Below are 16,666 nucleotides of genomic sequence, written 5' to 3' on the forward strand. Positions count from 1 at the left end.
CATGGCCTGTACTAATAATTTTGCTGCTAAAACACAGTATTTTAGTATACGAATACCTCCTGTTGAGGGGTGGTTTTTTCTGGTTTTTTCCTTGTTCCTCAGCTCTCTGCAGATAGTTTCTGTCTTCATTCATTGTAGTTATTTCTCTAATTGCATTATCTGACTATTGCAAAGTCAGTTTTGATAGGGTTTTTTCCTTTTTTTTCTGTCCTGTGTGGACTTTTTGCTTCCAGCATTGAGAAGTTCATAATTATCTCCAGGATTTCTGCTGTGAATGTGTCAAGCACAGACCTTAGGCTAGCCCATGTGCTAGAGCAGAGACACTTCATCTTTCATGGACACCTTTGAAGAATGAAATACCTGGATTTCTCCTGATTACATTTGAGCCATCTGCTGGTTTTATTATTTTCTTGTGGTCTTAAGACTTGTGGAACAATTCTGCCTGGACCTTAGTTTTTTGATTACAGTATTTTTTTTTTTCATTTGATCAGCTGATTGCTTTCAACTTCACTTTTTCCATTTCAGTAGGCTCTCCTAGCAGTATTAGTCCAACAGAAAACATGATGGATCAATTCTTTTTGTGTTTCAGTTGTACTTCTTATATCCAAGCAGCTGGCTAATCTGTTGTCTGTGTCCAGGCTGACCAACAGGTTAGCTTTTTAGCCAATTTAGAAATACTATGGTTTCTCAGTGTTGTTTTTTTTTCCACTGCTGTCCAGATGAACATAAAGGCTGTATCTCTGGGTTGTCTTAGATACATTTTCCATCTCCTTTTCTGTTTTTATGGAAGTGGTATCCCATGCCTATCATGTTTCTACATGATTTTTCCCTATGCTGTCTCGGTTATGTTTTTTTCCTTCTGATCAGTCATGTGTCATCTATTTGTGCTGGCTGGTTCCCTTTTCCTTAGTGTGTTCTTATCTCTGTGTAAACATTGCCATTGTGATCAACTCATTATCTGTTCCTAAGAATTCTCTTCTGCAATTTGGCTAGGCGTATCTCTGTATAAACACAATCTTTTGTCAGGTACCCACAGCATTCTGCAGTTTCTCTTTCCAGTCACCTTTGCTTTCTGTGTTTCTTTTACTAGTGGTGGATGTTTTAGAACAATTAACTGGGATTGTTGTACCCCATGTGGTCATAGCAGTGAGTTCTTTCTCAACCAGTTCTCTACTCTTGATAGCAGCGATTTTTGTATGTTGTACTTACGTTGAAATATATGTATATAAATGTAAGAAATGTTTTATTTGCATTGATACCTTGGAGTTTTGATGTTTAGATTTTTTTAATTTTTGTAGATCTTAGAAGTAGTTATGTAGTAAAGGTAGATTTTAGAGTAGCAGCAATATTACCCTTTACCCTTAACACACCAGCTCAAACCCCTGTTACCCATTCCCGTATCAATTCCCTTAATTCCTTAGCATGTTTAGTCTCTTTTTCAAGGCAGAACATCCTAACCCTGTGCAAGAAGATATAGACATAGACCCAACAACCTTCAGGCCTAGAGTTCTGGAAGGCCTCCAAGGACATTACGTGCTCTGAGGAAGATGAAGATGAAGAAGAGGGGGTCCCAAAATGCCCCCAGACCCAATTTCCAAGAGGCGTGGCAGGGCAGAACCTGGGTGGTGGCAGGACGGGGATTGGGCGACAATCATTATAAAACTGTGAACATCTCGATTTCGGGAGCGTGTGCTGAGGTATTCCAGAAAGCGTGGGGGCTCATTAAACCTTTGTATCCTTATCTTATCTCCTACCTAATTTGGCTTGGAGTCTTTTTTTCCTCACAGCCATTTAGGCAACAGCATGCATAAAATTTTTTACACATGAAGTTTGGATGAAATGTTTCTATAGAAGCCTTTGCTAAGGTCCAAGCTCAGACTCCGTCCTTTCAGTGGATGTTGTAGGTAGGCAGTTATGGTGAACACAGCCAAGTGTGGTTTTCTTCTTATCGGAGAGATACGCTACGTTAATGCTACAGTTAAGTAGGAGAAATTTTGGTTGATTGTAGTCTCTCTCTCTGAAATCTAAAGCAATTCCTCTGTTGTTATCATATCTCTTAATCTAAGCTCTCTGAAGTGGTGTGAGATGCCCGGTGCAGAGGAAGAAAGTTGCACCTGAGTTTAAGCTAGACTTGTCTCATAGATGCCCTCTGATGCTTAATGGGTTTCTGCATGCTTTGAGGGACTGTGTCTTCGTGCAATGCTGGAAGTAAAGAAGTGATGAAAAACACTTCCAGCAATGCTGCTGTTAGAAGGGAAGAAAAGTGAGAAAAGGAGGAGTATAGCTGTTGGTGAGTAGGAGGAGCGTAGCTGTCAGTGATTTTGTGTTGCATGTTGATAATACTGTTTTAGTTGGGTTGCTTTAGTTTGATTCAAATCCCCTCTGAGTCCAAGGAGGGCCAAAAATTGTTCAGACATTTGGGCCAGATGTTTCTTCTAAAAATCTCCGAGAAAAACAGCTGAGGTCAACTAGAAGTGGTTAAAAAGTGAAGATTTGTGATATAATGGTTTCATTTCCAAGGTGAATTATGTCTGTTACAGTCTACTGAATTTTTGTACTTATGGCCTATGGTGTAATGTAATGATATGGAATTTTATTTCCAAATGCAAGTTAATCAGCAGCCTGTTGGTCATAGTTGTTGTTCTACATTGTGAGTGTTATGACAGATAAGGTTAAAAATTATATTTGGCTGCTTTTTATTGTCTGTGCTTTCTTAACTGAGCGTAACAAGCCACTAGATGGAGGTGTTACTCTGGTTGTGCAGCTGATGGCTACTGAGCTGTTTAAAAGATACTATGTTGGACCTATACAGGAAGAACAACTGAGCATTTTGTTTTAATTTTCCCACCCCTTAACTACATTTCTAAAGAAAACTGTTAGTCAGTTAAAAGAGACATTTGTGACTTAATTTTTAAGTCATGATATAAAGACTGACAAGGGAAGGATTGACTGGGCAAAAGGATTTGATTTGTTTGATTTTGGTTTTTTGAGGCTGTCGTGCTAACAATTTTTCACTGAAATTACGTATAGAAGTGAAAATTTTTGGAGAAAGGTGATTTTCCTTCAAGATTTGATATCCTGGTTGCCTCAAGCAACCTCAAGATCTCCCTCTTTGCGAAATATTGTCTCCTTTAATCCACATGCGCACACGTATACACAAATATGAGCAAGTATGCTAGAAACTAAGGGCTATCTTATTGACCTTGTCTTACTAATGGAAGAAAATTCACCTGGGAACCTGCAGGCAGAGTGGTGCTGGGTGTTTTGCTGTCCTCACTGCCTTGAGGATGAGGGGTCTGGGATTCTTACTGTGGCTTGTCAGTGTTGTTGGAGCAGACAGGTGGCTTTAGGAGTTGGTGTTGTATGATCACACAGATGGAGTAAGTAAACTTGGTAGAAAAAAGCTTTAAGGCATTGCATTAGTTTTGGCTCAGAGATGAGCCTCCTACTGTATCACTTTATAAAGGGAACTTGAGACGTTTGTAAAGACAATAGTGTTTCATGTTCATCAAAGTGTTTTTAGCTCTAACACAACACATGGCCTCCTTTCCCTGCTGTGTGGGCATATGAATTTTCCCAATATCCATACTGTAGTGTGGAAAAAGGAGCATCTCATTTGACCATCAACTTTGGTCATTAAGAAGATAAAGCAAAATAATTTGAAGACTGGTTAAGAGTCTAAGTCCCACCTCAGAAAAAAAAGTGCCCGAGGCCTTTTACCTTGAGAAAATGGAAATGAAGGTGTTTACTTCCACATGAGATGTCTGAGCTCATCTAACCTGTCTCCCAGTAAGCAATGCCAAACATGCTGGCTCCAAAGGAGAACCTGCTTTTAAAGCTACCTGATGGAGAAAATGCAGTTTTCCTGTCTCATTTTCAAGTGTGTGATAGAAATGTGCAGTGGTGGTCTGGGTGTGTTTTCAGCCCACTTGGGTTAGCAGAGCCTCGCCTGGTCACACTGTCCATCTATCTGCTGGTTTTTCTATTCTATCTTTACAATGCCTTTAGATCTGCTGACCTGCTTTGGCAGGATGAAGATGTTCTGTTTAAGGTAATATTCCAAGGGAATGGGCAATAGTGTGCATCCCTACTGAGAGGAGGTTAATACCTGTGAGACAGTAGAAAATCTGCCAGAAAATTCCATTTTGAATGTACCAGCAACAAAATGCTAGGAGCAGAGCCTGCAATTTATTAGAGTCTAGTTAGTACTGTCACCAGATAACTTCACTGAAATCTATCTTAATTGATAGCTCTGCTTAGGAAAATACTGGTTTCTTTAAAAAGATACTACTGGAAAAAAACCACACTGAGGTAATAAAAATAATCTATTTATTTCAGTGTTTAGCTTAACTGATGCTGAGCATGTTTTTCCACTACTTCTTGTTTGTGCTTGGAATATTACAAATTAAAAAAACTGCAGCATATATGCTGTATTAGTGGGGGGCAAGGGGAAGTGTGTGTAATAAATCTAGGTAGGAGTCTGTAGTACAGGTACTTATTTTGCTGAGTTTGGTGGGAACAAGTTAAACTGAATGTTCTCGAATGCTTTCAAAGCTCTAGAATGGTAATATTTTTGTTTGTTATATGTATGTTTTAAATAACAGATTCTAAAGGACTGTGTGACACTGTTGTATTCCTAAATAAAGCACATACTCAGTGATGGCAGCTTTGTAATCTGTAGCATTTCGATCCTGATATTTTTGGAGGTTGCTGGCTGCAGTCCATAACTATACCTCAGCCCTCTGCTGAAGCCATCCTTTCTACCCATAGGTTCAGATGATTCCTTGGAAGGTCTGAGATTTATCAGATTTTTCTAATGGCAGGCCTCATAAGTCAGATTGAAAGATCTCAAATAGCATATGAGTCAAAGCATCAACAGCTTTGAAATGTCACAAGTGGAACAGCTGGTCTTACTAAGGGAAGGGCTGCTAACTCTGGGACAAGGGGTGTTTTAAAATAAGCAGAAAGGGTCACATTTAATAAAAAATAAATAAAACCACTTAAGGTTATTATGAAAGAAACTGATGGATTTGCTTTTTTTGAACTTGACATTATTTAAATTTTGGTAGCTTCTGAATTGCATTTACAGATCTTATACAACTGAAAACCGAGTAGATGTAGTTATTTGTCTTATGTTGCTTGAAGGAACAAAAATTAAGCATAGGCTCAAATAAATATCGTTATTGATTAACTGCATTTATTCTTAATTAGGCATACCCTTGGAAAATCAAAGTGCAGTTCTGCTTTTAGCTTGATTGTATCTGCTCATGCTACTTCATATGGTAAACACAGCATTTTATTGGGTTATGCCATGTTACTGGGGAGATGCTTTGTTGCCCTGTCATTTTTAAGCTGTTAGAGAAAGGGTGAGCGGGTGTGTAGTGCAAGCCCCTCATCCTGTGCATTATGAAATCTGATATACAGACCTACTGGTGGCAAGAGATAAAAACAGCAAACAGATCAAACAGCCCTCAGCTAAGAAATGACCTTAACAGCATATTGGCAACCATCATTAAGGGATTGGAGACCCATATGGATTAGCTCTGGAGCCCTTTGTATCTCAGATTTCGGAGCTGTAGGTTGAACTAACTGTAAACCATTCTGAAAATTTCACGCGTCTGACAGCGACGATACATTGGTGCCCTTAATTTTCTGAGAAGATCATTGCTTGATTAAGATGGAAAAAAAAAGGATGATTCTTCTAGTCATGTAATAAAATTTTAATAAAACATGAATTTTGTTATTGGGGTGGGAGGGAATGGATGGGGACTTAGTATTCACTTGCTCCAGAAACATTTATAACATGAACAAATTTACTGCTGACTGGATCACTGTGTAAAGAGAAATTTTATTTGTAAAGTGAAAACTAAGCATCTAGAAATGTTCTGTATCTTTAAATGTTTTTTCATTTCCCATTTTACTACTCCTTTTTGTGTTCTTACAAAATTGTAATTCTTTAAATACATTACTTAGCAGTCATTCTTATTAGTTACTCTAGTAAGAAAAATACAACAAAAATATGGAATTGGCAGAGAAAGAGTGCTGCATGCCAGAAATTGTTTTCTCTGCTTGTATAGTTACAGCTTTATTCAGAAGCCAGCGTGGCTCTCTTGCAACTGAATAACCCTAAGGGTTTCCAAGAACTGAACAAGCAAGCAAAGAAGAACATGACTATAGATGGGAAAGAACTGGTGCTTAATCCTGCTTATTTATTATGGGACCTCAGCTCTGTCAGTCAGGTAGGTAAAATCTGTTACAGCACATAAAGGTTACAGCATTTAAAAACTGCAAGTAGAGGCTACCTGTGACAAGGAACATGGGATTTCTTCCAGAAGCTTGGAAGTATTAAGAATCAAGTGCCTATGAGGTTGTGAGAAACATCACAAGAACACTGTCCAATTCTCAGGTAAAGGAGAGGGAAGAATCAAGCAGTGTGACATTTAATTGAAGTTTTCGTGTTCTCCACTAAGTGAAAAATTTTGCCCTCTGTACATGTTCTGATAAAGTTGTGTTGCAGTGAAGTCCTGAAAGTCTTAACTGATACTGACTGGCTGATAAGCAGGCTTCCTGTGTGGGGCAGATAAAAGCTTTTATTAGCAAACATGATTATCTCATTCCCAATAAGTTTCTCAGTAATTTTTTGCTTTGCAGCATCATTTATGCTGAGCAAATGCTAATTGCTTCTCTTCCACAAGTGCTGAAGTCCTGAAATACAGATGTGTGTAAGGAAAGGAGGCTTACTTTGAATGCTTTTGATGCAGAAAGGATGTTTGGTTTAGAAATAGGAAATGAAATAATAAGGTGTCTGTTTCAAGATAAGATTTTCTAAAATCTTAGGGGTTTTCTCTTGCTGGAATTTAATTTTACAGTAAATGTCAAGTGGCATGGGTAAAGTAAATGTGCCCAACCCAGAAAAGCTTGCAGTGTCTTTGTATCCTGTCAACTGGGCTTTTAGGGAACTCTACCTATCAACCCTGAACTAAAACTTTTTATTTCCCCATGTTGAAATTATGCATTTTTTTGGGAATGGATACCTAGGCAATGGCTGCTGGTGTTGCTGAAATGTTTTCAGGTATTACACTTTTGATGATGTTACATATTAGAAAAGAAGGCTCATTTTGTGTCTAGAATTTGCAGTGAAAATGGTAATTGTTAAACATTCAAATATTTTTTTAAGTTTCCTGTTTCATTTGGACTTTAGAAATGTTCCTGTTAGTAAGCTTTAATTGTAGGTTTTAGGAGAGATCATTAAGTTCTCATAGAAGAGAAAAGAGACGTGTTACTGTGTCGTGTAACCTAATTTTGTTACTTAACAAATGAGTTTCTAATTGAAGAAATTTCTCTTTAATAAAAACATATAGAAACATTAAGCTATTTGATAGTGAGTATTAGGCAAAGTTTTGTTAATTTTCTCTTGCTTAAATTCTTTAAAATAACTGAGCAGGGGAAAATTGCAGAGCTGCTACATCATGACACTTCCAGTATATCTATATTAGGTGACATTTAAATACAGTTTATGATGCAATGTACTTGGAAGGTCCTAGCCTCTTGAAACTGGATTTCTTAAAGGTAATGTTACTGATTTGAAATGTTACTGATTTGAAATGCAGGAGGTTGTTGTTTTTTTTTTTTTAACTAGGCTTCTTTCTTTAAGAACTAGTATCACACAAGGCAGTGTCACCTTGCAGTGTGGTCAAACAGACATCCTAATGATACCAGGTGGTCAGCCAATGATGTCAGAAGATTGTATTGTTCATCCTGATAATTCAGGAGAATATGATCCTTTGTAAGAATAGTTGTTATTGATCAATGTACTTTTTATTTTTGAATGACTAAGTCCTGAAGTGCTTATGCACCCATAGCACACTATCCTGACCTAGCTGGATCAGAACTTGAATGTTCTGTTTAGAATCTTAAGGATGGATTTTTTCTTTTTATAGTCCAAACAGGATGAAGATGTTTCTGCCAGCCGTTTTGAAGATAATGAAGAGCTGAGATACTCCTTACGATCAATAGAGAGGCATGCCCCTTGGGTACGACATATTTTCATCGTCACCAATGGGCAGATTCCTTCCTGGCTTAACCTGGATAATCCTCGGATAACTATAGTGACACATCAGGTAAAACCCAAACAAAAGCCAAGCAGAAAACCCCCAAACAAAAACACTGATATGAAAGTGCCGCTAGTAAAGATGCTGTGTTAGCTTTGAAATGCAGTTATCCACTTTCAGCTAAAGGCTGCATTTATTTGGAAGAAGTGACAGCCTCTTCCCTGTCTCATCCTTGGTTTTAGTAAACCCCAGTATGTCTTTGTGTTTTGGCTAATCACATAACTGAATATATGTCAAGCTTTTATTTAGTCCACTTTTTCAAATATTCAGGCTTCAGCTAATGTATACCCATGTCTAATTTCCTTATGGAGTCTATTTATAAAAAACCTGGAGAGAAGAAAATGTAATCTGAATCCATAGACACTGTCAGAACCAGTAATAATCTTAATAAGCTTGTGTTGAGACAGGATGGATTATAATTACTGGAACTGAGAAGTTGACTACAAAAAAAGTATCTATGCATTCCAAAAGTGTTATTCAAAAAGAGAAAAGAAATACTTCAAACTTCCTGAATAAATTAAACAAAAATAATCAAGTAGCTTCTTAACGAATTTGGGAGTAATTTTGGCATCTGGACGTGCCATAGGAGCTCTGAGCTCAAAGTGGTAAAAAGATATTAATTCAAGTTCTGTTGCTGTCTGCTTGTGAAGTTATTTGAAAGAGATGGTATAATCCTGATTTTTTTGAATGCTGGAAGAGGTTCAGTTTGCTGGAAATTTTGTGCAGCCTGTACTTCATGAGAATAATAAATGTGTACATTGGGACTGATCCACTACCCAACGAAAGAGGAGTGTGTGAAAGTTTGTGTCTTTGTAATGAACCAGGTACAGTTTCTTAGTTAAGCAGCAGACTTGAAAATGATTTTATATGGGAAAAATGAGATATTGACGTCTTCATTTGCTAGAATACTTTTGCTCCTTTCATCTCTCCTGTTCTTTATAATTTTTTTTAGTAGATAAGTATCAAATATGTGATGTGCCTGACCTTGGGGTTTTTTATTATTGTTTGTTTGTTTTGGGGTTGTTTGGGGTTTGTTTGTGTTTTTTTTCATTCTGAAACTGTTTTTTGTTGGTGGTGACTTTCTTGTTTCAGGAAATATTTCAGAATGTGAGTCATTTGCCTACTTTCAGTTCACCAGCTATTGAAAGTCATATACATCGTATCAGTGGCCTTTCTCAGAAGTTTATTTATCTCAATGATGATGTTATGTTTGGGAAGGATGTTTGGCCTGATGATTTTTACAGTCACTCTAAAGGTCAAAAGGTAAGCCGTTATGAAAAGATACTGTATCAGAAGTAGACGTAGAACTTTTCTATGCTAATATAATGAAAATCACAGAAATGCTACTTTGAAAGGCAGAGTAAATATAAGATTATTTCCTTCTGCCCTCCACTCCCTCTTTTGTCTCAAAGGGTTCATTATTCTTAATTAGACAATTGTTAGCAAAGGTGCAGGGTGGAGAAGGCTCTTGTCTCTATTTTTATGTGTGGTGTGTTGATGTTTGGGTTGCCGATTGCTTTTCTTCATATTCGTTCATAGGTTTCAGGGGGTATAATGGTTCCTCTGTCAGGCTTCATGCTTTAGTTTCAGTGTTCTCTAATTCTCCCACATTTTGTTAGAGCACTAGTAAGACTGATGTGGTGTTTGGCAGCTATCAGTCTTTGCTCCCTTGAATATTCCTTTTGTTTTGTGGGAAATACTCAAACCAGAATCAATTCTTCTGTGGGAACACTGAGGTCCGGTGACATTTAAACTGGTCTAATATTTAAATTTACCATTAATTACCTCTGTTCCAGATACCAGGAATATCTTTGCTCAATCTGTGTATAATCATATATATAATTATTTACTGAAGTGGATATTGTTCCATGTTCGTGAACACAAAGTAATTTACTCTTTCAGCAAACCTATTATCAACAGCTGGGGTTAAGCAAGAAGAGCAGGCTGAGGAAACATTAACAGTAGTTATGCATAAAGGCTTTGGTTGCCATCAGAGTTTTCATCCATGAGCTTGATCTACAAGAGTGGTATGGAGGAAAAAAGTAAAGATTTATATATTTTTTTTATATTAAAGCAGTGAGTACACAGGGCACTAGAGACCATTGAATTGACCATTGAATTAAACATTTCATGCAGGCAGATCTGCACACTTGTTGCACAAACAGAAGAGGGTTGCACAAAATTAGTTTAGGCTACACCAAAATAGCTGCTTCAGTACTTGAGGATGTTAGGAAGCTTTGAGTTGTTTTAAATCTCTGAGGATCTAGGCATATAACTGCAAAATATATTGTTACTGCATTTGTATTGTTCTTCATTTGTTCATCCCAGTTACGATGGAGTCAGCATAGGAGCAGCATTGTGTGTGATAACCTGAGCAGCACGTGTTTCAGTAGGGAATGTGCTGCTAAAATCTTGAAACCATAAGGCCTCAAGGAAAACGTGTGTGGTTTTCAATGCCTCCCCCGTTGAAAATATACACACCTACGCACTTTTTTTTATCATGCCAATTCTCGGAATTATTTAAGTCACAGGATCAGATGCTTCAGGGATTATGTTCAACATGTGCTGCTTATCTCATGACTGGTTAGTAATGAAGAAACATTTTGAGTCAGGAGAACAAGTGAACTGCGCAGCTATTTCAGAATAAAGTTCACCCTTCCTCTCTGACAAAAGAGAAAATGCTAGTTTTCATTGGTCTGTGGTTTGCAGAAGTAGATTTGGGAAGTCCTGCTTTCTATTTCTGGCCGTTGCTGCTTGGCTGTATGGCCTTGAGAATTCTTAATTTCTTCCTTCTGTTTGAAACTAATAACATTTATTTCACATATGATAGGGTTTAAATGATGTTTGTAAAGCTTTGTGAAATCTTAAGGCACAGCATACAGGGAGGCATTATTTTAAGTTTCCATATTTCAAGAAACAAGCTCAATTGACTTCAGTTTTTTGAGTCCTTGTCTCAGACTGTGATATTGTTCCAGGTTTACTTGACTTGGCCTGTGCCAAACTGTGCTGAGGGATGTCCTGGCTCATGGATTAAAGATGGTTACTGTGATAAAGCCTGTAATAACTCAGCATGTGATTGGGATGGAGGCGATTGCATTGGTAAGACAGCAATGTTAAATTTAGAAAAATGAACTGTTTGTTTTTCCTTACAAGAATAATTCTGTAATTTTTCATTTTCCTCTAACTATAAAATTTGCCTTCTTTAATAATAACAAATACCGATGAAAACCTTATTTCTTGCAAACTACAAATTTATATACAAATTTATAAATGACAGGAAATAGGAGGGCATAGGAAAATTCTTACTTAGGTACCAAATTTAGCTGAAAGGAAGGGGTTTGAAATGTATGATTTATTATTGTATAATGTATATACAGTTTTATATATTATTTGACTCCTTTTTAATTTCACTGCTGATTGTTGAGTTTTCAGTCTAGATTCAACACTGTGGCTTAAAATGTGAGTTTTTTCCTTAATTTGAAGTTCTTATTTCTGGTGTTTTTGTTTTTGTTTTTTTTTCCTTAGGTAACAGTGGGGGTAGTCGCTATGTTGCTGGTGGAGGTGCAGTTGGAGGTATTGGGAATGGACCACCATGGCAGTTTGGTGCAGGAATAAGTGGTGTTTCATACTGTAACCAAGGTTGTGCTAACTCCTGGCTGGCAGACAAATTCTGTGATCAGGCCTGCAACGTCCTCTCCTGTGGATTTGATGCTGGTGACTGTGGCCAGGGTATGTAAAATGCATCACTGGTAAACTTTCTGTGGGGATTCTCTTGAGCTGCCTGACCTTTTTGGTTCAACATTACTCTCAGACTGAGCTAAGAAGCCCTGTACAGTGCTGTGGAAAAGGGCTGGTAGCAGCTGAAAAAGAAGTCAGGTGGTTCTTGTACTCACTAATCCAAACCTGGATCAACATTATGTGCTGCTTTGTTTAATAGTGACCAAGCATGGGTGGAGGCTTGATACCTTACGGAGCAGCAAGCATTACATTCCCTGCCCCAAGAGACTTACATTTTAAGTGGAGAAATGACATTTCAGTTACACAAAGTGTCTTTACCTGAATAGGGACAGTTGAACTTATGATGCCTATAGCAGTTTAAAAAAATTAAAGAACGTCTCTGATGCTGACAGTGTGAGTTCAAGTCTGCCTCTGGGCTCTTGCCAAAGGCTGTTCTCAGTCACCTGTGAACTTGTCTGAAGTTTATTTGGTTATGAAAGACCAGCAGGAATGAATGAAGTGATTGAAAGTGCTGTCTAGTATAGTCAGGGGAAGAATTTGGCCTCTTTGGAAGAGTAGAGGCTCTCCTGCATCTCAGCTCAGACAAATGTGTTACTGGCAATTCTGTTGCTGGCAGCGAGGTTTTGTTCATATGAGAGTTGACAGAATTTATTCTGTTGTGCTGTGGGAGGAAGAACTTCATTCAACCTATCTGATTTTAGAAGTTTAGCGTAGCAGTGAAATCCAGTCAGTGTAACGTCAATCTCCTAAAATGTGATAAAAATGTAATATGGGGCAGGCTACTTATGACTGATACAGAATTTTAAGTGGCATGTGATAATGAGCCACTAAGGCTCTTCAGGTGGAGACAAAGAGTGATAAATTATACTGGGTTTTAGAATTAGTATAGGAATGTCTGGGAGCTTTATATATTTGAGTATGTCCTAAGTCATCCATTATTGAAGATAAGCAAACAAGTAACTGGAAGCTAGAGTAAGTGTTCTTTCACAGAGCTGTCTCCCTGCTAATATAGTGAACCTAGCTGGGCATATTACAATTTCAAAAAGAGTGAAAGATAAATGTCATGCTGGAAATTGACAGAAATTTGTTTTATTTCATGGTTTTGTTTCTTTTCCAGATCACTTTGAAGAGATGTACAAGGTGACACTTCAGCTTAATCAGACCTACTATATTGTTCCTAAAGGTGAATGTCTGCCCTACTTCAGCTTCAGTGAAATAGCCAAGAAAGGAATTGAGGGTTCATATAGTGATAATCCAATCATCCGACATGCTTCAATTGCTAACAAATGGAAGACTATCCACCTCATAATGCATAGTGGCATGAATGCAACTGTGATCTATTTTAACCTTACGTTCCTAAATAAAAATGATGAAGAGTTTAAAATTCAAGTAGCTGTTGAAGTTGATACTAGAGAGGAACCAAAACCAAACATAACTTCCACACAGAAATCCAACTCTGATTTTAAAAGTGTAACTTCAGTACCAGAAGCTGAAATGATATTTGAGGATATTCCTGAAGAAAAACGCTTTCCACGAGTCAGGAGACGTCAAAATGGCACAAAAGAGAGTCTGCATGAAGAGGTGATAATACCATCAGTAAATGTGTCTCTTCTTCCTGAAAATATTCAGCTGGAACTGAAGAACCTGGACTTAAAACTACTAAATGGTGATATCACTCAGAAAGGATTTAATCTATCCAAGGCTGCTCTCCTGAGACCTTTCCAGTTCTTAACTACAGTGAAGAGTATTATAGACCTGGAAAAGAGGGGTGTGCATAATCATTCAGAAGATCTGAAGAACCATACTAGCTTGCAGAAGCCTTATAAAGATGTAAATAATGGCAAAATAAAACCAATAAAAGCAAATAAAGATGTTTCTTCAAGGCCTGTGGGAACAAAGGGGACTCTTGTGACAATGAACACAAATGAATCTATTTATAAAGGAAAACCTAAAGCCACACTTCCCTCCCAGAGCATGGGGAAAAAAAATGATACTCGGGAAAAAGTATTGAATGCACTCATATTAAGGGAAACACAGAAATCAAAACATACTGGGAATTTAGATACTGGAGAAGGCGTACAGGGAATGGAAGGCGGAAAAGAGCAGGAGCAGGTGGATACAAATAAAAGGGAGGGGCTAGTGGGAAGAAAATTACAGTCTTATGCTGGAAGTTACCAAGGCTTTTTGCCGTGGGAGAAAAAGAAGTATTTCCAGGACCTTCTTGATGTGAGTATCTTAATGTCATTGCTTATTGGAATAGTTGCATCTTTCTGCATTTAGTGGAATACTGTTAATATGATCTATATATTTGGAATGTGTTTTGCCTTTGAGGCAAATGCTGATATTTTTTGAAAGCTACTTTTGACTTTTCACATAAAGTCTAATTTGTTTATGATCTGGACCTCTCTTAGCTAGGTGGTTAAAGCCAAATAGCCATTTCTGTTCCCTTTCTGCTGCCTTTTTTTTTTTTTTTTGGTGAAATTCACTTTTTATTCATTGTGTGTTGGCACAGTGCTATTGTTCAGACATATATTGCACTATAAAAGAAAGCTTAAATTTTGTTTTAATAGCATTTATACATATTTGGATCCAGTTTATGTTTAAAAAAAATGTTAAAAATAGGTATAATAATAAATACTAATGTTCTAGAAGCGAAATTGAAAGCCTGCAAAGATGCTGCGTATCTCAACTGTGTCAAGAAAATGTGTAGGAAATTTCCTCTGCTTCCAGCCAAAGCATTTTGGCTTGGTTTTGAAAACGTCTAGAAGAGCAGACAGATTGTGCTTCAGTTGGTAGCAACTGCTTTGCCCTTTTCCAAATTGCAAAGGGGTCATGTTTTTAAAATACTTTCTGTTCATCTGAGATTGAATTTTGCTTGAGGAATCTTTTTATATTCATAGGATTTCAGTTTATCAAATATGGATGAATAATCAGCAAAAAAAGAGGGCAATATTACAAAAAAATCTGATGACAAACAAGGCCTTAATTGTGTGTGAGGTGTCGGAGCATAAATATTAAGGACACCTTTTATAGTTTTCCTCAAAGCATGAAAGCTTTAAGGAAAAGGTTACCTTTTATGTTCTCTTTTTAAAGAGAATAAGGAATGTGAAGAAAAATATTCAAAAGTTCTCTTCCCATTTCCACATGTTGCAAGGAGTTGGCACCTGGCTGAAATGTCATTTTTCCTGTGTGCATAATGTTTTCTGCCTTTTTTCAGTAAGGTAACCTTGATTTATGCCTGCCCTGCTCTTTAGGAAGAAGAGTCATTACTCAAACAAATGTCGTACTTTACTGAAGGCAAGCATTTTGGAAGGCAGCTGAAAGATACCTTTGCTGATTCCCTTCGATATGTAAATAAGCTTTTAAACAGCAAGTTTGGATTTACATCTCGTAAAGTCCCCGCTCATATGCCTCACATGATTGACCGCACTGTTATGCAAGAGCTGCAGGACATGTGAGTGTGGTTTTGTTTGGAATAATGAAAAAGTGCGAGTAATTCTGCCTTTCTGTTGCTGCTTTGCTGGAGCTATTTCCAGTGTATTAATGGCCACTCGTTAAAATTAGATTTTGAAAAAAGAAATAAGACATTTATTACCACATGCTAGTTGTGCTAAAATAAGGAGACTTTTGAAGACCTTTCAAAATTATAGATAAGAACTTATTTATAGGTAAGGAATGTTTCGCTTCAAGGAACTAGAGTGCTACATTAGTTTTTATCTTATCTAGGTTTCCTGAGGAGTTTGACAAGACATCATTTCACAAAGTGCGGCACTCAGAAGATATGCAGTTCGCTTTTTCGTACTTCTACTATCTTATGAGTGCAGTTCAGCCACTGAACATCTCTCAGATCTTTGATGAGGTTGATACGGACCAGTCAGGCATCTTGTCTGACCGAGAGATTCGCACGTTGGCCACGAGAATCCATGAACTACCACTAAGTTTGCAGGTACTCTTACCAATAGCTTTCAGAGTAATTTCAGTTTTAAAGTAAAAAATTCTTAAAGTAGAAAGATTCAAATCTTTATTTATCCTTGCTTATAGCATCTGTAACGTTTAGCAATTTTTAAATACTATGTGGAGCATATAACATTGTGTTCTACCTTATCAGTGTTCTGTGGAGTCTGCAATGAAATTGAGTTAGAGCAGCATCAGAAAAATGGCTCACTGGTATCCCAGCTCAAGAAAGTAGTGTAAGTTTGTCAGAAAAAATGCTCACTGTGAAGAGTGGGATCCTGCTGTGCTTAGTCTAGTTCCTGCACACAGTAAAAGATGGTTCTTGCCCTGAGGAACTTGAGGTCTAAAGAAAGAATTGAGAAGAAAGGTAGCAAAGAAGTCATACTAATAACCAGTATGCCCATATACAAAGAGTGATACCTCTGTTTTTCTAGGAATCTGATAAACAGAGACACTAAGACTTGCTCTCTTAGAGATGCAGGTAGAGAATGAAATGGACTGTTTCTGCTTTACAGAGAGGAAGTGGGACAAACTAGTGAAATAATCTGTTTGTGACAGTGCACAAAATGATTGGCATAGCTGGAACACAGCCCTACTTTAGTGTGTTCCTGGCCTGTACCTTAATCAGAAAATCTTCCTGTCCTTTCAGTTCACTTTTCTGTCTGTTTGTTTAATTTGAGATTTAATATGCCAGTGTTGATTTGGGAATTCTGTGCTGTCCTGACACCGTCAGTACAGGTGTGTTTTTAATTGTAAGTGAAATTAAGTCATGTTTTATCTGCTCTCAATTCAACTTTGCACTGACCATTTACTTTGCTTTGGGTGTATAGGGAGTCCCATGACTTAGCAGTTATTGAAATGGG

General features: G+C 37.5%; 1 protein-coding gene across 1 annotated transcript in view; it reads left to right on the forward strand.

Moving 5' to 3' along the window:
* GNPTAB (N-acetylglucosamine-1-phosphate transferase subunits alpha and beta) overlaps nt 1-16,666 on the forward strand; it is a 48,295-nt gene that overhangs the window by 20,945 nt on the left and 10,684 nt on the right. The window contains exons 7-16 of the mRNA XM_027881121.1: nt 994-1,026; nt 4,031-4,051; nt 6,078-6,239; nt 7,941-8,120; nt 9,204-9,374; nt 11,087-11,210; nt 11,637-11,840; nt 12,967-14,075; nt 15,104-15,303; nt 15,576-15,795. Of these exons, the coding sequence (XP_027736922.1) occupies nt 994-1,026; nt 4,031-4,051; nt 6,078-6,239; nt 7,941-8,120; nt 9,204-9,374; nt 11,087-11,210; nt 11,637-11,840; nt 12,967-14,075; nt 15,104-15,303; nt 15,576-15,795 (2,424 nt within the window). The remainder of the gene's footprint in view (nt 1-993; nt 1,027-4,030; nt 4,052-6,077; nt 6,240-7,940; nt 8,121-9,203; nt 9,375-11,086; nt 11,211-11,636; nt 11,841-12,966; nt 14,076-15,103; nt 15,304-15,575; nt 15,796-16,666) is intronic.

The sequence above is a fragment of the Empidonax traillii genome, unplaced genomic scaffold (genome assembly GCF_003031625.1).
Source record: "Empidonax traillii isolate 1590-97213 ecotype Southwest subspecies unplaced genomic scaffold, ASM303162v1 scaffold84:size2688230, whole genome shotgun sequence".
Classification (NCBI taxonomy): domain Eukaryota; kingdom Metazoa; phylum Chordata; class Aves; order Passeriformes; family Tyrannidae; genus Empidonax; species Empidonax traillii.